The 25871-nt window shown below is 45.5% G+C and overlaps 1 protein-coding gene across 1 annotated transcript in view; it reads left to right on the plus strand.

Moving 5' to 3' along the window:
- Nucleotides 1-25871, plus strand: part of LOC127585415 (galectin-4-like) — a 47587-nt gene that overhangs the window by 12785 nt on the left and 8931 nt on the right. The window contains exons 5-7 of the mRNA XM_052042840.1: nucleotides 5592-5634; nucleotides 16079-16195; nucleotides 23018-23088. Coding sequence (XP_051898800.1) covers nucleotides 5592-5634; nucleotides 16079-16195; nucleotides 23018-23088 — 231 coding nt within the window. The remainder of the gene's footprint in view (nucleotides 1-5591; nucleotides 5635-16078; nucleotides 16196-23017; nucleotides 23089-25871) is intronic.

Genomic DNA, 25871 nt, shown 5'->3' on the forward strand with positions numbered 1-25871 from the left:
GACCTGATAGAAGTTTATAAAATTATGAGAGGAAAAGATAGAGTAGACAGTTGGTATCTTTTTCCCAGGGTCAAAATGTCTAATACTAGAGGGCGTGCATTTCAGGTGAGATGGGGGAAGTTCAAAGGAGATGTGCGGGGCAAGTTTTTTACACAGAGAGTGGTGGGTGCCTGGAATGCATTGCCAGGAGTGGTGGTGGAGGCAGATACGACAGAGGCGTTTAAGAGGATCTGAGACAGGCACATGAATATGCAGGAATGGAGCGATATGGACCATGTGCAGGCAGAAGGGATTAGTTTAATTAGGTGTCATTAGCTTAATTAGTTCAGCACAACATTGTGGGCTGAAGAGCCTGTTCCTGTGCTGTCCTGTTCTGTGTCCTGTAGCAATCCCATTTGTTGCTCCATTGTTTCACCCCCATCTTCCTCACCAGCCCTACCCCAATCCGAGAGAATGTTAGGGACATCCGGGAGTCTGGAATCGGAGGAGCAACACAGTGGGATTGGCTTTCATGGGGTCCAAGTTCAGCGCAGCAGTAACACCCTATTGTCCTGGAGCCTACAGACTCCCACAGCTGTCTCTCCCTCTGCTGTCAAACTCTCTGATTCTGCTATTGCCATATCCCGATGGTGAGGCAGTTGTCGAACCACACGGTTACCGTGCTCCATGAAACTCATTGCGTTTACTGGAAGGTTTATTATCTGTGTATCATTAAAAAAGTGAATTAAATGCATTGGGGCATTAATAGTATAGTATCCAATAGTCTGGAACTTCTGTTATCCGACACTACCAAGGTCCCGACTGTGCTGGGTTATCGGAGTTTTCCTTTACTTCCTCCTGCAAGGACTCCATTCCTTTGCCCCAGTTCCTCCACCTCCAATGACGTGCCGATCCACACCCGTGCCTCTGAGAAATCTTCCATCTTCCTGAACTTTCCCTCTACCACAGCTGTCAGATCTCTTGCTTGCAACTCCGTCTTTAATATTAACTTAGTTTTTCTCTCTCCACCAGCACAGCCTGACCTACCGGGTGCATCCTCCAAAGCTGCACTTTGCAGTGTTAGCATTTGCCGATTTGTATTGCTGTTCTCTCACTGTCCCCATTCCATTGCATTTACATTCCTCTGTTCAACTTCTCTAACTGTGCCCCATTAACCCATTGGTCAAAGACCTCACTTGTGACTTGTCCCCAGTGCTACCCTGGGCTTCTATTTCAGAGATATCTCAGCATTTCTGTTCTTGTTGGTAATCTGTTCATCTCTCCCTGTTTATGCATGGCCTTGCACTTCTGCAGTCATCATTGTTTGTCTCAGCATCCCACCCCTTCCATCCCCCTCAAACTGTGCCTCTCCTTTTTATATTGTAGAACCAAAACTGCCTGTAGTAATCGTGGTGACGTAATCAAGGTTTGATGCTGCTTTATACATCTTCCCTACTTCTCAGATCCATCCTGCTAGAAGTTAGCCCCTAGTGTTTGGTTTTGCTTTCTCTATGACATTGCCGACGCGAGGTGACGCGTGTTGAAATTGAGACCGTCTGGTGCCAGGCGTAAGAAGGTGGACTTCAGTAAAACTTCAGTAATGCAGCACACTTTGGTGGTACTGGACCAGCAGATTTTCCAGACTGTTGGATGTTATCCTGTTAGATTCCAACACACTTTTAATTCAGTTTTTCTTTCCAATGTTACACAGCAGAACAGTAATCTTTCCACTGAATCCAGCAAGTTTAAAGGGAGCAAGGGGAACAAGGTCCCGGTACGTTTCAAGTTGAGAGAACCAACAATCTGGGGGGTGCGCAGTTCAGTGGGTGGGGTTGCTGGGGTCCCAGCCACTGGAGATGTGGAGGGGTATTGGAGCAAGGAAGTGAGTAGGGAGGAGGTCCTGGGAAGTCAGGGGAGTCACGGTGGGAAGGGGAATGGACTCTTGCCAGTGTGGGTGGGGTAGGGCGCGAGGCTGAAGCATCGGGGGGGTGGGGAGAGAGGGCAGGGCACGTGGGAGGGGATGAAGCGGGGAACCAGATGGTAGACACTGCTTGCGGCCAGTAGTTGGTTCCCTGGCCAGTGGGTGGGGCAGGTGGGGAGGCGGGGCTCCCCGTGACACGTGATCTCTAAGACTGAGCATTCACTTTAATACTGATCATGGAGTCATCCTTTCAATCACCTTCAGGAATCTGATCTTCTTGTTTTGGTGTGAATCATTACAATGAGCTTTGAATAGGATAAGATATCTTCATTCATCACATGTACATCGAAACACAGCGAACATAGAACATAGAACATTGCAGCACAGTACAGGCCCTTCAGCCCACAATGTTGTGCTGACATTTTATCCTGCTCAAGATCTATCTAACCCTTCCCTCCCACATAGCCCCTATTTTTCTATCATTCATGTGTCTATCTAAGAGTTTCTTAAATGTCCCTAATGTATCTGCCCCCACAACCTCTGCACGAAGTGCGTTCCACGCACCCACCACTCTCTGTGTAAAAAACTTACCCCTGATATCCCCTTTATACCTTCCTCCAATCACCTTAAAATTATGTCCCCTCGTCTTCGCCATTGTTACCCTGGGAAAAAGTCTCTGACTGTCCACTCGTCCTCCTTCTGTGTATCATTCATGTCTCTCCATTCCCCTTATGTTCATGTGTCTATCTAAAAACTTCTTGAACTCCTCCAAACTGCCTGCTTCCACTACGATCGGTGTGCAAGACAAGTTTTTCACTGTACCTTGGTACAAGTGACAATAATAAACCAATACCAATAGCTTATAGTAGATATTCCAAACTCAGGGACCAAATCCAAGCTGGTTGCTGTCAAACCTGAGCTGGTGGTCTGAGTTAATTTGGAAACCTGAATTTGTGCATGTGAGTCAAGACTTGCCACTGGGCTGACACCTCTTTATACTGACTGCCTTCCCTGTACACTCTCAGTCCTGAGGCAGGGTCTCGATCCAATACGTTGACCATCCCTCTGCCTCCACAGTAGCTGCTTGACCTGCTGAGTTCCTGCAGCAGTTTGATTTTGTTTTTGCCATTGTGCTTGATCCTTCAAAGTCAGTTTACAAGTCATTCTGTAACAAAATATTTCATGAAGTTTCCCAGCTACAGATGGGATGAACATCTTGTGTTTCAGAGGAGATGATCTTCTTTTGTTGCAGATTCTCCGTTTGTCACGGAACGGATGATGACAATGAGACATTGTATTTTAACCCTCGGTTTGATCAGTAAGGTGGTGTGATTTTCATCAACAACATGGGAAACGGAGAGTGGCAGACGGAGCAGACGAAAGCCATCTACCTTGTTGTGACCTTGCACCTTATTGCACTGCACTTTCTCTGTAGCTGTGACACTTTACTCCGTACTGTTATTGCTTTTACCTGTACTACATCAATGCGCTCTGTACTAACTCAATGTAACTGCACTGTGTAATGAATTGATCTGTACGACTGGTATGCAAGACAAGTTTTTCACTGTACCTCGGTACAAGTGACAATAATAAACCAAAACCAAAAACCAAAAAACCATCTTCCCATTTAAGAAGGGAGACTTGTTCAAAGTGAGATAGTGGCTGTGATCTAACTGAGTGTGTGGATAAGGGAGCAGAAGACCTGATTAAGATCTTGTTTTCAAAAGCAGGATGATGCAAGGGGTCATGGACACAGAGCCGACTCTGGCACGGACGTGACCCTTCGGTCCACAGAGTTTGTGCTGACCATCATGCACCCATTTACATTAATTCCATTTTATTCTCCTCCCATTTTCATCAACACTCCTCACATTTTACCACTCACCTATATATTAGAAACAATTTACTGTGGCCAAATAAACTTCCAACTTCCATGTTCTTGGAATGTGGGAGGAAACCAGAGCACCCAGAGGAAAGTCCCATGTCACGCAGAACATGCAGACTGTACACAGACAGCACCGAAGGTCAGGATCAAACCCAGGTCACCAGAGCTGTGAGGCAGCAGCTTTACCAGCTGTGCAACTTCCATACTTTCTTCTTCTCCAATCTCTCCAGCATCCTTTTGTCTTAAGTCTTGAGTCGACCGTGTCTGCAGCATCTGGGATTAGAGAATTCCAAGCATTCCCACCCTTTGTCGAATGTTTCCTTGTCTCTATCCTAATATACAGTCATGCATCCTGATTTAAGACTTGTTGAGTGAAAGGAAGGAAAATTTTGATTTCCTCTGTCAATGTTACCATACACACAAGGACAATAATCAGTTGAAGGGTCTTTTCCCAAAACGTTGACTCTCCATTTCCCTCCACAGATGCTGCCTGACCCGCTGAGTTCCTCCAGCAGTTTTGCTCCAGATTCCGGTACCTGCAGTCTCGTGTCTCCAAGCACAATAACTCTCTACAATCACATCTCCTTGTCAGCTAAATCACACTGAACACAGATCCCAATTAATTACAACATCCACATTTCCTGAGCTAATTTTTCCCGTCACACTCCTTTTCCCTCCAAAGACTCCAAGCGACACTGGGAGTTGAGAGTTGAAGCGAGCTAGGGCTGTTCTCTTTGGAGAGGAGGAGGATGAGAGGTGTACAAGATGATAAGAGGCATAGATCGAGTGACGGTCAGAGACTTTTTCCCCAGGGCGACAATGGCTAACACGAGGGGACATGATTTTATGGTGATTGGAGGAAGGTATAAGGGGGGGATGTCAGTTTTTGTTTTACAGAATGGTGGGTGCATGGAACGCACTGCTGGCAGAAGTGGTGGAGGCAGATACATTAGGGACATTTAAGAGACTCTTAGATAGCCACGTGAATGATAGAAAAATGGAGGGCTATGTGGGAGGGAAGGGTTAGATAAATTTTAGAGCAGGATAAAATGTCAGCACAACATCATGGGCCGAAGGGCCTGTACCGTGCTGCAACGTTCTATGTTCACTGTTACCAGGTCTATCACTTACTCCCAGGAATGACTGGCACTGACACTTCAAGTCCCAATAATCCAACACACAGTCCCTCTCCCAAGGGTGTATTCAACCTCCAGCTGAATATCAACTCCTGTGGCCCATCTCCTTCACCCTGCACCTCACAGCCAATACTCCCTTAGATGTGATTTTGGCCCCATGTCCAATATCCTCTGTTTGGTCTTGTCTCCACCACCCACCCCGATGTTCACCCCTCTTGCCCAGCACCCTCGCCCCCATGCCCATCGCCCTAGGTGGGTTAGATCCCTCCTCCCTCCTCCCTCCTCCAGACAACAACCCAGGGGTAGGAGTCAACCCACTAAGGGTGACCTTGCTCACAGATCCTTCCAGCTCTCCGCTCCCCGTGCACCGTTCCCCCCAGCCCCCGGGATACATTGTTTCGAACGCCTCGTTGGATACATTGTATCCAGTCCCGCTGTTCCAGAACACCACAGTATCCCCGAACGATACAATGTATCCCCCGCACTCACCTGGCCGGTCCGCCATCTTCACAGCCCTGCCTGCCATCCGCACAACTCCTGCGGGATGACGCCGCTAGAGAGACGTCACCGCCCATCCAATCGCCTGGCGTCTGGCAGATCAGCGGGTCCAATCAGCGTCGACAGGACGCTCCATTTTCCTGACCTGTGGGAGGCTCCTTTTCTCTTTTAGTTTGACCCTTTCGGCGAGAGGAAACTTTGCTCGAATCAGAAAGGTTAGTTATGATGTGTGAAGCAACAAGTTTAACCCGTCGAAGGCTCAATGGGATTTTCATTTCATAAACAGCAAGGACACAGGCCCTTCGGCCCGACTTGTCCATGCTGACCAAGCTGCCGATTTGAGCTCAAGTTCAAGTTTATTGCCACGGGCATCCATACCCGGGGTATAAATGCAATCGCAGTTGGTTTTTTGCAGCATCAGTACAAACATGTTAACGTAAATGTAAAGGAACATAAATTATATATAATTTACACAACAAAATAAACATAACGGTACCAGGAGACACAAGAGACTGCAGATGCTGGAATCTGGAGCATCACACAAGACCCTGGAGGAACTCAGCGGGTCAGGCAGCATCTGTGGAGGGAAATGGACAGACGGTGTTTCGGGTCAGGGCTCTTCATCTGGACTGGGACACTAATAATGACACTAATGCAAGTGTAGAGAGAAAAAGAAATACAGTCGGAGGTAGTGTCAGGGTTTTTCAGGTTGATTCAAGAACATGACGGCAGTGAGGAAGAAGCTGTTGTTGAACTTTGAGGTGTGGGTCCTCAGACTCCTGTACCTTCTGCCTGGTGTCAGCATCATGGCCTGGGTCCCTGATGATGGATGTCGCCTTCCTGAGACATCACCTCTTGTAGATGTCCTCAGTGCTGGGGAGAGCTGTACTCATGATGGAACTGGCTGAGTCCACTCCTCTCTGTAGCCTCTCGCGTTCCTGTGCTTCGGAATTTCCATACCAGACCGTGATCAGAATGCTAATCCCATTTGCCTGTGTTTGGCCCATATCCTTCTAAACCTTTCCTATCCATGTATCTGTCCAAATATCTTTCAAACGTTGTAATTGTACCTGTCTCTGCCTCCTCCTCTACAGCTCGTTCCATGTACCCACCACCCTCTGTGTGAAAAAATTGTCCCTCAGGTCCCCTTTAACTCTTTCCGCTCTCACCTTAAACCTATGCCCTCTACCATGGGAAAAAATACTGTAACCCTTCACCTTATCTGTGCCCCTCATAATTTTATAAACCTCTGTCAGGTCAGCCCTGAGGCAGGCACGGTAGTGTAGCAGTTAGCGTAACGCTACTACAGCGCCAGCGACCCAGGTTCAATTATGGCCGCTGTCTGTAAGGAGTTTGTACGTTCTCCCCGTGACTGCATGGGTTTCCTCGTGGTGCTCCGGTTTCCTCCCACATTCCAAAGATGTACGGGTTAGGAAGTTGTGGGCATGCCATGTTGGCACCGGAAGCATGGCGACACTTGCGGGCTGCCCCCAGAACACTCTACGCAAAAGATGCATTTCACTGTGTGATTCGATGTACATGTGACTAATAAAAAGATCTTATCTTTGGGATGAACTCAGCCCATCGAATATCTCCTTATAACTCAAGCCCTCCAGTCCAGGCAACATTCATGTGAATCATTTCTGCACCCTCAGCAGTGTAATCACATCCGCTCTCAGTGTGGCAAACACAAATGCACACAATACTCCATGGAGTCATAGAATACAGCAGGGTTACATGCCTTTCAGCCCAGCTCATCCATGCCAACCATGGTGCCCACAAAGCTAGACCAAATTATCTGCATTTGGCCCATGTCCCTCTAACCCCCCCCCATCTATGTACTTATCCAAATGTCTTTGCGAGACATATCCAAATGAGATAGTCCAGTCCTGAATCTTGATCTCCTGATCTTCAGTCCTGAAGAAGGGTCCTGATCCGAAACGTTGATCACCTGCTTTTCTCCACGGATGCTGCCTGACCTTCTGAGTTCCTCCAGCATCATCGTGTTTTTCACCTAGATTTCAGCATCTGCAGTCCTTTGTTTCTCTAACCTTTTAACCCCACCTTTCATGTGGTGGATTACCCTAAAGCAGATCAAGAGAACTAATCTGTGGCAATAAATCAACTGCTGGAGGAACTCAATGGGTCAAGCAGCATTTGCGAAGGGTGAGGGAACTGTCGACATTTTGAGTCAAGACCCTGGATCAGGACTGGGAAGATAGCCGGTCTAAAGAGGAGATGGGGAGGGGTGAGGCAGGCAAGGTTTCAAATCTCAATGCATCTGGAAAAAATCATGGTCAAGAAATTAAATAAACCTGGAATAAAAATCATCAGTAACGTTGTATGAGACTGCACGAATGCTGTTAAAAAAAATCTATTTAATAAATGTCCCTTCAGAAAGGAAATTTGCAGTCCTTGCCTGGTCTGGTCTATATGTAACTCCACATCAACAGCGATGTGGATGACTCTCAACTGATCAGTAGAGGCCCAAAAACCACATAGTTCAAGGATAATTTAGGCATAAGTGATGAAAGCTGACCTGCCAGTGGCACCCACATCCACATGCTTAGGTCATGAAAGGTGCCTTATAAATACAAGCTTTTTTCAGAGCTGACCCTCAATTAGAGGCGGAGAAACGCACAGCACGGAAATAGGCCCTTCAGCCCAATGTCCATGCCGACCAAGTTGCCCACCTGAGCTAGTCCCATTTGCCTGCATTTGGTCAATATCCCACTTAAACCTTTCCTATCCCTGCACCTGTCTAAATATAAGATCTTCATTAGTCACATGTACATCAAAACACACAGTGAAATGCATCTTTTGCGTGGAGTGTTCTGGGGGCAGCCCGCAAGTGTCGCCACGCTTCCGGTGCCAACATAGCATGCCCATGACTTCCTAACCCGTACGTCTTTGGAATGTGGGAGGAAACCGGAGCACCCGGAGGAAACCCACACAGTCAGAGGGAGAATGTACAAACTCCTTACAGACAGTGGCCGGAATTGAACCCGGGTCACTGGCGCTGTAAAGCATTATGCTAACCGTTACACTACCGTGCCTGCCTTTAAAATATCCTTTAAAAGTTGTAACTGTCCCCACCTCTACCACTTCCTCTGGCAGCTCGTTCCATATACCCACCACCCTCTGTGTGAAAAAGTTGCCCCTCAGGTCCCCTTTAAGTCTTTCCCCTCTCACCTTGAACCTGTGCCCTCCAGTCTTAGACCTTCCTACCATGTGAAAGAGACTGTAACCATCCACAATATCTGTGCTCCCAATGATTTTATATACCTCTATGTCACCCCTCAGCCTCCTGTGTTCCAAAGAAAACAACCCCAGCCTATCCAGCTTCTCCTTGCAACTCAATCCATCCAGTCTTAGAGGAATGCAACATGGAACAGGCCTTCGGCACACCGTCAACATGGAACAGGCCTTCGGCACACCGTCAACAAACCATTTACACTAACAACTGTCCATTTCACTCCACAGAGGCTTGCCAGCTCTTGCCTCCCCCACTCCCCCCCCCCCCCCCCCACCATCTCTATATACCGACCATCTCCCCTCCACAGTCCAGGTGAAGGGTCTCAACCCGAAACATCGACCGTCCATTTCCCTCCACAGATGCTGCCCGACCCACTGAGTTCCTCCAGCAGCATCTGCGGTCTCTTGTGCCTCTATTTACATTGACCCTACATTAACCCCATTTGGTTTGATTCTCCCCACTTTCTCATCAACTCACCTACACACTAGGGGCAATTTACAGTGGCCAATTTTGTTGGTTTTAGATCCTGCATGTAGAAGGATTGAAGGGTGCAGTTATCGATTATCTCTACGGCTTCTGAACAGAATATTGCCTGCAAGAGTGGCCAGAGGATCACCCGCACCTTTACATTATCCTCTTTCTGTACTGAGGTCCCCTTCGCTGAATAAAGGAATAGAGGAGACTGCGGCAACCTGCATTTATTTGACGCCTTTAACAGAGTAAAGCAACCCGAGGCAGGAGTGTTACCGATCAAAACTTGATACTGAGCACCATTAGGAGAAACTGGGACAAGTAGTTTAAAGTCAGTCAGAGTAGGTTTTAGGAGCAGTTCCAGTCTCCACACTGCAGAAAGGATGTGGTACAATAGAGAGAGAGTGCGGGAGAGATTCACCAGGATATTTCCTCGAATGGAGAGCTCTAGTTATAAGGAGAGACTGGATAAGCTGAGCTTACTCTCACTGGAACATAGGAGGCTAAGGGACAATCTTGTAGAGCCCTATAAAATTAAATATAAGATATTTATTTATTAGTCACATGTACATCGAAACACACAGTGAAATGCATCCGCTTGCATTACTGAAAATATGCTGGGGGTAGCCCGTAAGTGTCGCCACGCTTCCAGCGCCAACATATCATGTCCACAACTTCCTAACCCGTACGTCTTCAGGATGTGGGAGGAAACTGGAGCACCCGGAGGAAACCCATGCAGACACGGGGAGAACGTACTAACTCCTCACAGACAGCAACGGGAATTAAACCCGGGTTGCTGGTGCTGTAATATCGTTACGCTAACCGCTACACAACCGTGCCTGTGACAATAAGACGTATAAAGCATCAGAATTACTCCATGATGGCAGCAAGTATGGACCTCACAAATAACAACTTGGATAAATGCTTGGATAAGAACTTTGCCTCATGTACCAGACATAGAACCATAGAACAATACAGCACAATACAGGCCCTTTGCCCCTCAATGTTGTGCCCACCTTTAAACCACGCCTAAGACTATCTAATCCCTTCCTCCCACATATCCCCCTATTTTAAATTCTTCCATATGCTTATCTAACAATCTCTTGAACTTGACCAACTTATCTGCCTCCACCACTACCCCAGGCAGTGCATTCCATGCCCCAACCACTCTCTGGGTGAAAAACCTCCCTTGATATCGCCCTTGAACTTCCCACCCATTACCTTAAAGCCATGCCCTCTTGTATTGAGCATTGGTGCCCTGGGAAAGAGCCGCTGGCTGTCTACTCTACCTATTCCTCTTAATATTTTGTACACCTCTATCATGTCTCCCCTCATCCTCCTTCTCTCCAAAGAGTAAAGCCCTAGCTCCCTTAGTCTCTCCTCATAATCCATACTGTCCAACCCAGGCAGCATCCTGGTAAATCTCCTCTGCACCCTTTCCAACGCTTCCACATCCTTCCTATAATGAGGCGACCAGAACTGGACACAGTAGTCCAAATGTGGTCTAACCAGAGTTTTGTAGAGCTGCATCATTACGTCATGGCTCTTAAACTCAATCCCATGACTTATGAAAGCTAACATCCCATAAGCTTTCTTAACTACCCTATCCACCTGTGAGGCAACTTTCAGTGATCTGTGGATATGAACCCCCAGATCCCTCTGCTCCTCCACACTACCCAGAATCCTGCCATTAACCTTGTACTCCGCCTTGGAGTTTTTCCTTCCAAAGTATACCATCTCACACTTCTCCAGATTGAACTCCATCTGCCACTTCTCAGCCCAGCTCTGCATCCTATCAATATCCCTCTGCAATCTTCAACAGTCCTCCACACTATCCACAACACCACCGATCTTTGTGTTGTCTGCAAACTTGCCAACCCACCCTTCTACCCCCTCATTCAAGTCATTAATAAAAATCACAAAAAGTAGAGGTCCCAGAACCAATCCCTGTTGGACACCACTAGTCACAGCCCTCCAATCTGAATGCACTCCCTCCACCACAACCCTCTGCTTTCTACAGGCAAGCCAATTCTGAATCCCCACGGCCAAGCCTCCCTGGATCCCATGCCCTCTGACCTTCTGAAGAAGCCTACCATGTGGAACCTTGTCAAATGCTTTACTAAAATTCATGTAGACCACATCTACTGCACTACCCTCATCAATCATCCTGGTCACCTCCTATCAGGCTTGTGAGACATGATCTTCCCTTCACAAAGCCATGCTGGCTGTCCCTCATCAGTTCATGATTCTCTAAATGCTCATAGATGCTATCTCTAAGAATCCTTTCCAACAGCTTGCCCACCACAGACATAAGGCTCACTGGTCTGTAATTCCCTGGACTATCCCTACTACCTTTTTTGAATAATGGGGCAACGTTTGCCACCCTCGAATCCTCTGGTACCATTCCCGTGGACAACGAGGACTCAAAGATCCTAGCCAATGGTTCAGCAATCTCCTCCCTCACCTCGCGGAGCAGTCTGGGGCATATTCTGTCAGGGCCCGGGGACTCATCTGTCCTAATATTTTCTAACAGCTCCAACACATCCTTCTTCTTGATATCTATATGCTCTAGAACATTACCCTTACCAACACTGTCTTCAGCGTCATCAAGGCCCCTCTCTTTGGTGAATACTGAAGAGAAGTATTCACTGAGAACCTCATCCACTTCCACAGCTTCCAGGCACATCTTCCCACCTTTGTCTCTAATCAGTCCTACCTTTACTCTCCTCATCCTTTTGCCCTTCACGTATGTGTGACAAAGCCTTGGGATTCTCCTTAACTCAACTTGCCAAAGCCTTTTCATGTCCCCTATCTAATCCTTGCTGCCTACACCTTATGTATGCTGCCTTCTTCCTCCTAGCTAGTTGTTCCACCTCTCTTGTCACCCATGGTTTGTTCATCTTGCCATTCTTTCTCTGGCTCACCGGGACAAATTTATCCCTAACTTCCTGCAAGAGATCCCTGAACACCGACCACATCTCCGTAGCACATTTCCCTTCATAAATGTCATCCCAATTTACACTCTCAAGTTCTAGCCTTATAGCCTCATAATTTGCCCTTGCCCAATTAAATATCTTCCTGTCCTCTCTGCTCCTATCCTTGTCCATGACAATGCTAAAGGTTAGGGAGTGGTGGTCAATGTCCCCCAAATGCTCACCCACCAAGAGATCTGTCACCTGACCCAGTTCATTACCTAATACTAGATCTAATGTGGCATTCCCTCTAGTCGGCCTGTCAACATACTGTGACAGGAATCCGTCCTGGACACACTTAACAAACTCTGCCCCGTCTAAACCTTTGGCACTAAGCAGGTGCCAATCAATATTTGGGAAGTTGAAGTCTCCCATGATAACAGCCCTGTTATTCTTGCACCTTTCCAAAATCTGCCTTCCAATCTGCTCCTCAGTATCCCTGCTGCTACCGGGGGGCCCATAGAATACTCCCAGTAGAGTAACTGCTCCTTTCCTGTTCCTAACTTCCACCCATACTGACTCTAGAGAGGATCCTTCTACATTATCCACCCTTTCTGCAGCTGTAATAGTATCCCTGACCAGCAACGCCACCCCTCCTCCTCTCCTTCCCCCCTCCCCCTCTCCTTCCCCCCTCCCTATCCCTTTTAAAACACTGAAATCCAGGAATATTCAATATCCATTCCTGCCCTGGTGACAGCCAAGTCTCTGCAAGAGCCACAACATCATAGTCCCATGTACTTATCCAAGCACTCAGTTCATCACCTTTATTCCTGATACTTCTTGCATTTAAGTAAATGCACTTTAGCCCATCCACCTTTCTACTTTTATACCCTGTACTCTGCTTCTCCTTCCTCAAAGCTACATGTTAGATCTGACTTTCCACATCCACTTCTTCTTCTGACCTACCCCTCTGGTTCCCATCCCTCTGGTTCAATTAGTCACTGTGATCCATTTGCTGTAAATAGCAGCGACTAGGAAACATTGACAGCAGACGAGGCTGTTACGTCCCAGCAACAATAGAAACACAACGAGCCATATATAAATGTTAGAATCTACTTATTAATAATAAGAGAAATAAAAATGTTAGATATCAGGCATTGACCCCAAAATAAACCCGAAGTGTGTGTGTGGCAAGTTCCCAAATCCCAAGTCTAGGAATAGTTCTCAAAGTTCAGTTCAGCAAGTCATAAAGTAGAACGATGAGCAAAGACTTCTGAAAACCACAGTAGAATGCACAGAGAATGCAGAGAGAATGTAGAATATAGAGAGAATGTAGAGAGAATGCAGAGAGAATGTAGAGTGCAAAGAGAATGTAGAGAGAATGTAGAGAGAATGTAGAGAGAATGTAGAGAGAATGCAGAGAGAATGCAGAGAGAATGTAGAGAGAATGTAGGGAGAATGCAGAGAGAATGCAGAGAGAATGTAGAGAGAATGCAGAGAGAATTTACAAAATCCACAAGTCCCACGATGGAACCCACACCACACCTTAACCACCGAAAATCTCTACTGCTTTGTTCCGAAGTATCTGCCACAGCAAGGTCACTTGATACGTGGCCGCCCACAGATATACTTGTTTTCCATTACAGGTTAACGACAAAGTGAACTCCACAGATTGCTCCAAAAGTCCATACATGGATTGTATAGTGACAGTCACAGCTATTGTTCTTCATCCATAGATACAGAGACCGGCAGTCAGTGCCCAACTCTCTCTCTCTCTCTGTCTCTCTGTGTAACTGCCAGTACGCTCCAGTTACAGTATTTTTTTTCACTCGCAGCAGTCAGATAAAAGCACACACACACTACTACACTGGTGCTTTAAAGGGACACTCACCAAGTAGCAACCTGGCTCGTAACAAGGCAACAAAAGTCAAGGTGTGAAGCTCTGGCTCAGTGGAACTGAATAAATTGGTTCAAACGTGACAGATATGATGAGTCACTTGGAGGTGAACTCCTCTAGCGTGTTACTTTATTCATGGCATGTGCTCGGTTTTAATAAACCTTTAAAAGAGTGCTGGGGTGCGCTGTCCTGTGAGTCCAGACTAGTTTTACCCCACTCAGACGGGTTGGGACTGACCTCAGATGCTAACTGATACACTACCGTGCCTGCTACAAAGGACTGTAGATTATGGAATCTGATAAGAAAGGAAGGTGACAAGGAATCAAAAGAGAGAGGGATGGTGGGCAGTTGGGAGCAGTGGAGCTGAGAGTTGTAAATTTAGACTTGCATATCCCCTTACCCTTTTAATAAAACTTCATTTGTTAAATGCAACAAACAATCTGCTGGAGGAACTCAGCGGGTCGAACAGCATCTGGGGGGGGGAGAAATTGTCCATGTTTCGGGTCAAGACCTGTGTTTGGACTTGATGCAGGGTTTCAACCCAAATCATGGACAGTTCGTTTCCCCCCCACGGATGCTGCTCGACCCGCTGAGTTCTCTTTGTTGCTCCAGATTCCAACATTTGCAGCCTCTTGTGTCATCATTTATTAAATATTTTTAACTGGGTAACATATTGTTTTCAAATCAATTACATGTGCTTCGAAGTCATGGGTTTGGTGTTGGGGTAGCTTGGATGTGACAGCCACCTTGGTTAAATGGGCATGTTCAGATTTGGGAGGGGTTTCAGGATGATCCCCTTTAATAGGCTTCTGTAGGCCTATAATGGCTAGGTACGCGTGGTTGTGCATGTATGTGTAAATGTATGTATATGCATCGTTCTTCTATGGGGCAGGCATGGTAGTGTAGCGGTTAGTGTGACGCTATTACAGCGCCAGCGACCTGGGTTCATTTCCGGCCGCTGTCTGTTATGAGTTTGTACGTTCTCCCCGTGTCTGCGTGGGTTTCCTCTGGGTGCTCCGGTTTCCTCCCATGTTCCAAAGATGTACGGGTTAGGAAGTCGTGAGCATGCTATGTTGGTGCTGGACACATGGTGACACTTAATGTAAGATATCTTTATTAGTCACATGTACATCGAAACACACAGTGAAATGCATCTTTTGCGTAGAGTGTTCTGGGAGCAGCCTGCAAGTGTCGCCACGCTTCCGGCACCAACATAGGATGCCCACAACTTCCTAAACCGTATGTATTCGGAATGTGGGAGGAAACCGGAGCACCCGGAGGAAACCCACGCAGACACGGGGAGAACGTACAAACTCCTTACAGACAGTGGCCGGAATTGAACCTGTGTCGCTGGCTCTGTAATAGTGTTACACTAACCACTACACTACCGTGCCTGCCCCCAGAACACTTTACACAAAAGATGCATTTCACTGTGTGTATCGATGTACACGTGACTAATAAAGATATCTTGTCAGGATATACTTCCATTTGTGGAGTGATTAATTCCACCCATTTGAAGTAAATGTGGGTTAATTAAAGTCTGGGCTGGGGTGGAGTAGGGTTAATGGTGTGGCAAGCAGTCTAATGAACAAGAATGTTTGATATCTACTGACCTTTAGGATGGCTGGTTTACAACTGGTACCACTGGTAATGGATTTGGCTATAGACACTTGCTCATACAGTAGCTCACAAAAGTCTGGAGGAACTCAGTGGGTCAGGCAGCACCTATGGAGGGAAGTGGACAATCGATGTTTCTGGTCGAGGCCCTTCATCTGGACTGTTCTCAACTGGTTCAGATACCTTGACTACCTAGTCCAGATGAAAGGTCTCGATCTGAAATGTCAATTGTCCATTTCCCTCCATAGATGCTGCCTGACCTGGTGAGTTCCTCCAGCCTTTTACCTGTTGTATCTGCAGTCACTTATGTTGACACTTGCTCGTTAGCTAGTAAGTGAATAATGGGTGCTCTGAGAGGAAAGGTAGGAAAGTGCAGTAGTGGATTTGGTTTCCCTTACACGGGACACCACCACACTCTGCACGGTTGTCGTTTTTGACATGAGCAGGGAATACTGACTAGGATTTAACCCACGTCTCTGGTGCTTCCTTGCCTCCCCATTTTCCAGGACATGATCGATACTACAACAAGTATATCAACGTGAAACGTGGCGGCATTGGTGGGGTTGCTATGTTGCTGGCTGGTTATGTTATCGTCAGTTACATCTGGGAGTATGATCACCTGAGTAAGTGGAATCGTTTAGTAGAGGGGTAGTGAAAGATACGGTGCCTGGCACATCTGAATTAATGATCTGGTGATGGTTCTAAGAGCTGAGAAATTTAAATTCAGATGGAGTAAATCTGGAAAATAAAGCTAGTATTGGTGACCATGATGCAACTAGATTGTTTGTTTTAAAATAAAGACTCATGACTGTTAGGGACAGAAATATTCTTAGTTTGCTATGTGGTCAACACTTCACTGTCTAAGGGTGTGGCCTAGGGGGCAATCAGCTGCCAGTATAAAAGAATTTCCTTAATATTAAGATGAAGCTGACTTTCTTCCATCACAGGGTTGTGAGTTTTTGGAATGCCCTATCTTTTGGATTTGAGTCTTTCTCTGGAGACTTGAGCATGTAATCTGGTAGGCACCTGAGACCTCATCTGCTCTTGCGTAAATTCAAGAACATAGAACAGTACAGCATGTATAATAAGTATAACAATACCTGTACTGAACACTATGCCAAATGAATTTGCCAGATGCCAGATTATTTCTGTGATTTGTCAATCTTTTCTTTACCTTTATTAATGTATAAAATAAACTGGTTAGACAACATCTTTTGTCCATAAATACCTGAATTCAATAATAAATGTAATATGTCGAGAGTAAGCATAACACGATGTTGGTGCTGGCAGCTGCTAAATGCAGGTCCAACAGTCACTAGAGAAAGATTTAAAAAAAAACCTGTGAATATATCTTATCTCTTTTTTTTGTTAGCTCAAGAGATCACACATTTGTGACCTGATGTCCTTCAGAATCACTGAGGTCATGGATCTTGCTATACACAGTTTAACAAACGCCCTACCAATACTTGTGTACTTTGGGATATGAGATAATGAAATACATCATAAAGATTCAAGTCTTTTATAAGCTATGTAATGGACATGCTGTCTCTACTGTTTAAAAGGGTCTTAGATACATGAATATGCAGAGAATGGAGGGATAAGTACCATGTGCAGGCAGAAGGGGTTAATTAGGCATCATTAGCTTAATAGTTCAGCACAACATCGTGGGCTTGTTCTGTGCTCTAAAAATGAGTAAGTGTGTTAGATCCTAATTACCTGAATGTCAGGTTGGGTGTAAGAATAAAACTCCTTGAGCTTGGTTTGGTTTGACTGTGATCTGGCTGGGTTTTAATATCCAAGGAGATCTTGAATTTGTGTTGCTGACATTTTTCTGACTGACCTGCTGGTTTTATTTCCTTGTAGGGCACAAACGTTGGAGGAAGTACTGGCGAGCCTTTCTGCTTGCTGTATTTATGGAGCTGTCAACAAACAAGCCTTTGAATTGTAATCATGGAAAATAAAATAATGGCTGGTTTGAAGGCTGCATTCTTTGTTTTTATTGTGGGGGTGGCATCTATTTCTATATTACAGACCATATATGGTTTGGAGATGTTTAATACTGATACTCATTTTGTGCTGTTAATTCTGGTTAGTGTCGAAATTGACAGCAAAGAGAATGAAGCATTAATGTTGCAACCAAGAAGAGGAAGGAACACTGTTGGTCGTTAGTAACAAAACGAGGCTTTCTAACCATCTGTGCTCTCCCCGCGTTCTCCTGTATTCCAAATTTCAAGCAACTGCTATGTTCTGCATCTCGGGTCCATACAGGTCCTTTATTTCTTCTGTGCTCTGTCCTGGTTTACACCTCCTCTGGAGAGATGAGCAGCCCTTACCCAGTCTTCAGCACTCTCTCCTCATCAACACCACTTTGTGTCATCTACATCTGCTGCCTTTACCCTCTTCATCCTTCTCTGTAATTTTAGACATGCCTGTTTTCTAATTTTTCCCTGAGAGGTTCATTGACCTGAAACAGTCAGTTTCCCTCTCCCACAGATGCTGCCTGACCTGCTGAGCATTTAAAACATCATCTTAATTGTCCACCGTTTAAAGATGGCTCCAGACCACGGCAGTGTGGTTGACTTTTGATGGGGCGGAAATGGTGAGAGCTGTAGACCGTGTCGAGGTGGAGTGGGGTGAAAGATAATTCCTACACTGGAGCAGCAAGCACGTGCCTGATTTGGCCATAAATCTTCAACAAGCAGCAGGAACAGGCTTCCTATATGCCAAAGTGTTTGCGACTGATGTGTATCAGCATAACCTCTTTCAAGGGGACATGACAGCTGGTGTGGAGACGTTTCAATTAGTGGGAGAGAATTAAATGATGGGGGGCAGTTACAATATGTGTTGGCGTTCATTTAAAGCTGAGATGCATAGGAATTTCTTCTTACAGAGGATGGTGTCTCTGGAATTCTAAACTAGATGTTGTGGAGGCTCGATCTTTGGAAGGATTTAAAGAGAAGCAAGATAATTTTTTGAAAGATTAGGGGAATTGATGGTTATGGGAACTGTCATGGAAGAGGAGATGAGGCTGGGGCAGATCAGCTATGATCATATCGAATGTTGGGGCCGGCAGAAGGGGCTGAGTGGCCGACTCCTGCTCCTATCTTCTTGTGTTCGGGTCATAGAATGTTGGTGAGAATCAAGGAAGGGCACAAGCAGGTTATTTTAAATTTCAGAGAAGTTGGGAGAAAGGTGTATAGGAGAAAGGGAATATCTGTCATAGAGTGAATGGGGATGAGTTGTAGGTGATATCCAGCCAAAACGGTTAATGGGGGCAAGTAGAGTGTGCTGACACACAGAAATGGAATGTGTTGCAAATGGCAGGGCTGTGGGACATGCCCAGAATGTCAGGCTGTGCTGATGGGGAGAGAAAAACTGAGCCAAAGCACAAATGGATGTCTTACAGCAGAAATGGCCCGTTGTGATACAGACAGAGAAAGTGAGTTAACTGAGGTGGGAGATGTTGATAATGAGTCGGGAAGGCTGCAATGTGCCCAGGCAGAAGATGAGGTGTTGTTCCTCAGGCTTGCACTGGGCCTCATTGTAACAGTGCATGGAGTCTCAGACAGGTAGATCAGAGTGGGATGGAGAATTAAAGTGGCAGGCAACCAGAAGCTGAGAGTCCGCTCTGCAGATCGAATGCAGGAACTCCACAAAGCAATCACCCACTCTGCGCTTGGTTTCTCCACTGTCGAGGAGATCACTTGTGAACATGGAATGCAGTGAGCTAGATTAGAAAAAGTGCAAGTGAATCACTGCCTCACATGGAAGGACTGTGGGGGTCGGTGGGTGGTGGGGAGGGAAGAGGTGAAGAGTCAGGTGTTGCACCTCCTGCAGTTGCATGGGAAAGTGCAATACGTCAGGGAGTAGTTGGTGGGGCCAGTGCAGATGGAGCTACAGCTGCCATTGGTGCAGCAATGAAATAAGGAGATGAATAACCTCCAATGAAATATGGAGAATAGCCAAAGTTTTTCCTTTGTTTAAGGACAGCATTAGGGATAATGCAGAAAATTATAGGCCGGTGAACCTTACCTCAGTGGTAGTGAAATTATTGGAAACGAATCTTAGGCATAGGATGTGCTTGCATTTGGAAAAGCATGGGATTATTAGGTATAGTCAGCGTGGCTTTGTGCAGGGGAGGACACGACTCACAAAGTTTTTTTGAAGTGGAAGCGAGGATGATTGATGAGAGTAGAGCAATGGATGTTGTATGCATGGGCTTCAGTAAAGCAGTTGACAAGGTCCCTCAGGTAGACTGATCCAGAAGATCAAGGCACGAGGGATCCATGAGACTTGGTTGATTGGATTCAAAATTGACTTGTCCATAGAAGACAGAGGGCAGTGGTGGAGGGGTGTCTTGTGGAGGTCTGTGACCTGTGGTGTTCCACAAGTATCCGTGCTGGGACCTCTGTTGTGTGTGATATCTATATAAATGATCTTGATGACAGTGTAGTTGGGCTGATGAGTAAGTTTGCAGGCTACACAAAAATTGGCAGAATTGTGAACAGTGAGGAAGGTTGTCAAAGAATACAGAAGGATTTCGACCAATTGGAAATGTGGGCAGAGAAATGGCAAATGGGGTTTAATCTGGACAAGTGTGAGGTGTTACTTTGGAGATCAAATGTCAGAGGAAAGTATACAGTAAATAGCAGGACTTTTAAGAGCACTGATGTACAGAGGGATGTTGGGGTGCAAGTCCACAGCTCCCTGAAAAAGGAGACACAAGTAGATGGTTTAGAGCATAAATGCTTTCATTGGCTGGGGTATAGATTATAAAAGTTGGGAAGTCATGTTGCAACTATATAAAACTTTGTTTCGGCCTCATTTGGAATATTGTGTGCAGTTCTGGTTTCTACATTACAGGAAGAATGTGGAGGCTTTGTAGGGGGTGCAGAAGACGTCCGCCAGGCATTGGCCTGGATTAGAGAGAATCAGCTATAAGGAGAGGTTAGACAAAGGTGGTTTGTTTTCTCTGGAACGTTAGAAACTGAGAGGCAATGTGATTGAAGTATATGAAATTAAGAGAGGCGTAGACAATGGAGATAGTCAAAGGTTTTTTCCCAGGATGGAAATGTCAAATACTAGAGTTCACAGCTTTAAGGTGAGGAGGGAAAGTCTGAGAGAGATTTTCAGGATAAGATTTTTTTTACACAGAGAGTGGTGGGTGCCTGGAACACGATGCCAGAGGAGGTGGCAGAAGCAGATATGATAGCAATGTTTAAGAGGCATTGAGACAGGCACATGAACAATCAGGGAATGGAGGGCTACAGATCATAATTAATATTAATATTTATTAATCACATGTACATTGAAACACACAGTGAAATGCGTCTTGTTGCGTAGGATGTGCTGGGGGCAGCCCGCAAGTGTCGGTGCACTTCCGTTGCTGACATAGCACGCCCACAACTTCCTAACCTGTACATCTTTGGAATGTGGGAGGAAACCGGAGCACCCGGAGGAAACCCACGCAGACACGGGGAGAACGTACAAGCTCCTTACAGACAGCTGCGGGAACTGAACCCGGGTCACTGGCGCCATAATAGTGTTGCTCTAACCACTACACCACTGTGCCATATTGCAGACAGATGGGATTAGTTTAATTTGGCATCATAGTCAGCACAGACATTATGGGCTGAAAGGCCTCTTCCTGTGCTGCACTCTTCTGTGTTCTATATTCTAAGATCAAGACATCAGACCTACAAACTTATCACCAAGTTTGAAGATCTGGGCCTCTGTACCTCCCTTTGCAACTGGATCCTTGACTTCCTCATGGGCAGATGTCGTGGAAACTCTAATTTAATCTACAATAAGAGATAATAACTCCAAGTTTCGTTCCAAGCCTGTATTTATACATGGTACCATGGAGAGTGGGCAGCAATCTCCACTGTCACCCAGGCTCTTAACATACAGAAGGTTGCAAGCTCAATTTATATGTTAAAACAACAGCTATATTACGTGTCTAGTTGAGTTACAGTTGTTACATAGTTAAGAATTTAATTAATGTGTTACATAGATTAAAATAAAACAACACCAACCGGTTCCTCTTATCAGTGCGCTCAAGGCTGAACCCGCATTCTGTTTTATTTCAAAGTCTGGTTCAGCAGAATTCTGCAGACCTGCTGGCTCCAAGCCCAGATTTACTGTTGGCTGCAAGCATAGTTCTCTTATATAATGTCAAGTCTCCCATCAGCCACAGTATAGTCAAAAGGCACCATTTACTCTTCTGCAGTAGATGTCAATCAGTATGGATTGATAACAACATTTCCTCCTCACTGATCATCAACACAGGTGCACCTGTCACAAACCAGCAACACAAGAAACACACTGAGCATGATTCAGTGTTAAAAACTATTTTATTAATCACTACTTATGATAATACGTAAAATAAAAGTAAAAATGTTAGTATGTTAGAATTCAAAAATGTTAAACCTCGAACGTTAACCCCAAAACTAAACTCTTCGTGTGTGTGTGGGTGTGGCAAAGTCCAAAACTCCCAGTTCCGGAATGGTTCTTAAAGTTCAGTTCCGCAAGCCATAAGGTGAAACATGAGCAAGGGCTTCTTCAACAACCACCGTTGTCTGAAGATAAGACGTAGACGTAGAGAAACATAGAGAGAGTACATATGAAATCCAAATGTTCCACGATGGAACCCAAACGACACTTCAGTGTTTACTCGGTAGTGACTTCCTCACCCCGAAAAGCATCCGAACCGTGGTCGTCCACACACAAATACCTGTTTCCTTCTACAGGTCAGCAACAAAGTGAACTCCACCGGATTACTTCCAACTTCCATACATGGATTTCAGTGGCAAACACAGTTATTGTTTCTCATCCATCGATAGAGAAAACAAGCAGGCTGGTGTCTCTCTCCCTTCTCTCTCTCTCTCCTTCTTCTTCTGCCTTCTTCAACAACGTCATTACGTCCTTTATCTTCTATTGACGTAAGCACGCCGCACACACACACACACACACACACAGACTCTCTATCTTAAAGGGACTTTTACTGAGTCCGTAACACACCTCAAGGCTGTGTGCTTAGCTCCCTGCTCTAGTCTTGTACACCCAAGACTGTGGCTAAGCACAGCTCCAGTACCATCTAAAAATTCACCAACGACACCACTGTTGTTGGCAAAATCACCGTTGCTGATGAATCAGTGTACAGGAAATAGGACATCTAGTTGAGGGGTGTTGCAACAACAAGCTCACGTTTATCATCAACAAAACCAAGGAGCTAATCGTTGACTTCAGAAAGAGCAAGTTGGGAGACCATGTACCAGTTGTCGTTGGTGAGTCAGAGGTGGAGGGAGTGGTCTGGATAGGTAGGAGAGCGGGAATCCTAGTCTATGATTGGCTGGTGGCCCCAAAGGGCCTGACTGAAAGTAACGTACGGATTAGACCAATCAAATAATGGTATCGCACGTATAAATTCACGTGTGTTGCAATAGCTTCATATTCGAGAGCTGGTTTTTCTTGTAAGGAGAAAGAGGGAAGGAAAGTACAGCCCACCATGGAGTTTGTGAGTATTAAGCTGTCACCAGCTTGATTGAACTTGGGTGTAATCTGAGGGACATAAATGGCTCAAAGTAGCCAGCATGAAGCAATATTTTTGTCCTCTTAGAGGTTTTAATTTGCAGGTGATGTTTTTCCTAAGCACCTCTGTCAGTAAATGCAATCTCTATTAAAGAACTGCAGTTGATGAAAGTGAAGCAATAGTGCAATATTCTGCCGAAAAGTGATTGACTGAAATATTACCCCTGCTCTTCTCTTCACAAATGCTGACTGTCATTGAGTGTTTCCAGTAATTTTGTAACTGAATAATATCAAATTCAAAAGATCAATGGTCAAAGTTGAGCTTATTGTTATATGTACAAGTACATGTATGCATGGGCGCGTGAACAACTTCCTTGCAGCAGCATCACGGGCACATAGCATCAGATAAGCAGCATTCACAAGAAAAACATAAATTATACACAACTTTTACAAGAAAGAACAGAATTAGAACAAAGAAAAACAAAGTCCATTTTAGTGCAAACTTATTAAAGTGGGTACAGTGTTGCTAAACTCTAGTGATTAGGGTTGTGCTGGTTGGTTGAAGGGAAGTAGCTGTTCTTGAACCTGGTGGTGTGGGACTTCAGGCTTCTGTACCTCCTGCCCGATGGCAGCTGCAAGAAGATGGCATGGCCCGGATAGAGGGATCTTTGATGGTGGACATTGCTTTATTGAGGCGGCACCTCCTGTAGATACCACCGATGGTGGGGAGGGATGTGCCCGTGATGTATTGGGCAAAATCCACCTCTCTCCTGTGCATTTTAATTGCTGCTATATCTTCTGGTTCTTAGTGTTGGTGCCTGGTTCTAAAGTGGAACTGACTATAGAAGAGTAAATTCTCTCTTTATGTCCCAAACTGGGATCTGTGGGATCCTCGTTTTCCACCCCACCAGCTTCTGCATTCAGTCGATCATCCTTGGCAATTTTTGCCACCTCCAATGAGATTCCAGACCAGATATGTCTTCCCCTCCCCTCTCTTTCAGCTCTTCAAAGGGACCATTCCTTAGTCCATCCTTCCACCTCAACCAGCCATGTCCTTTCTGAAGGCACTTTCCCATGCAATGTCTGTCCTTTCACCTCCTCCCTCCTCACCATCAGGGACCCAACAGTCCTTCCGCGAAGCAGTGATCTACTTGCACTTCTTTCAGACCTGTGTACTGCAATTGGTGCTACATTGTGGACTCCTTTACAGCGGATATCATCATTAAAAATTTCCAACCATCTTCTCACACATACCATCGGGCAGGAGGTAATGTCCCACACCACCAAGTTCAAGAACAGCTACTTTCCTTCAACCATTTGTACAACCCTAATCATAGAGTTTGGCAACACTATGACCACTTTGATGATTTTGCACTAAAATGGTCTTTTTTGTTGTTCTGCGTTTTTTTTGTAAAAGTTGTGTATAATTCATGTTTAATTTATGTCCTTCTTGTGATTCCTTCTTCGTATGATGCCATGTGCCTGTGATGCTGCTGCGAGTAAGTTTTTCATTGCACCTGTGCACACACGTACTTGTGCATATGACAATAAACTCGACTTTGACTTTGATGCAGATTAGGTCATTGCTTTGCCTAACACTGGTCAGTCTGCAGGGTTCGACTCGGAGCTCCCTGTTGTCCACCACTTCAATTTTCCATCACAGTCCCACTCTGACTTGTCTGTAGCCTCTACACTGTTACAACAAGGTCCGACATAAGCTTGAAGAACAGTCCCTCCTCTTCTCTCTGGGCACTTTGCAGTCTTCTGGTCCCATAACAAAATTTCCAACTTCAAGTAACTTGCTTACTACCTGCATCAGAATTGCTTTCCTTCTCCACAGATGCTGCCTGACCTGCTGAGTGTTTCCAGCACTTTCAGAATATTGGGGTGTGTTGGGTTTTATCACTGATTACTTAAATTCACTGGGACTGATCTTCCTCCGACAAAGATTTAAGATAATGATCAGGGTGGGCTGTAGAACCAAGATGAGATTAGCCTTGTTTTTTGCATTGAGGAAGACGTAAAATTTGGAAGCAAACTGTTTACTGTCCTTATCAGGCTTCTGATATTGTTGCAAGTGGTAGGTCTTAATTTGGTTAACTTTACTTCTATTTACTCACTTATACAGAACAGAAACAAGCCCTTCTGCCCGACTTGTCCATGCCAACCAAGATGTCTATGTAATCTAGTCCCATTTGCCTGCATTTGACCATTATCCTTCCAAACCTTTTCTATTCATGAACCTGTCCAAACGTCTTTTAAATGTTGTAATTGTACCAGCCTCTACAGCTTCCTCTGGCAGCTCGCATACACCTATTGGCCTGTGTGGGAAAAGTTGCCCCTCGGGTCCCTTTTAAATGATTCCCTTAAATCTATGTCCTCTAGTTTTAGACTCCCTTATTCTGGGGAAGAAAAACTGTGACCATCCATTTTATCTAGACCCCCATGATTTTATAAACCTCACCCCTCAGCCTCCTAAACTCCAGGGAAAAAGTTCCCAGCCTATCTAGCCTCTCATTATAACTCAAGCCCTCCAGTAACATCCCCGTGAATCTTTTCTGCACCCTTTCCAGCTTAATGACATCCTTCCTGTAGCTCGGTGACCAGAACTGCACACAGTGCTCCAAAAGTGGTCTCACCAACAACTTGTACAGTTGCAACATGTCATCCCAACACCTGTACTCAGTGCTCCTACTGATGAAGGCAAGCGTGCCAAATGCTTTCTTCACCACCCTGTCTACCTATTTTGCCAATTTCAGGAAACTATGT

The sequence above is a fragment of the Pristis pectinata genome, chromosome 33, assembly GCF_009764475.1.
Source record: "Pristis pectinata isolate sPriPec2 chromosome 33, sPriPec2.1.pri, whole genome shotgun sequence".
Lineage (NCBI taxonomy): Eukaryota > Metazoa > Chordata > Chondrichthyes > Rhinopristiformes > Pristidae > Pristis > Pristis pectinata.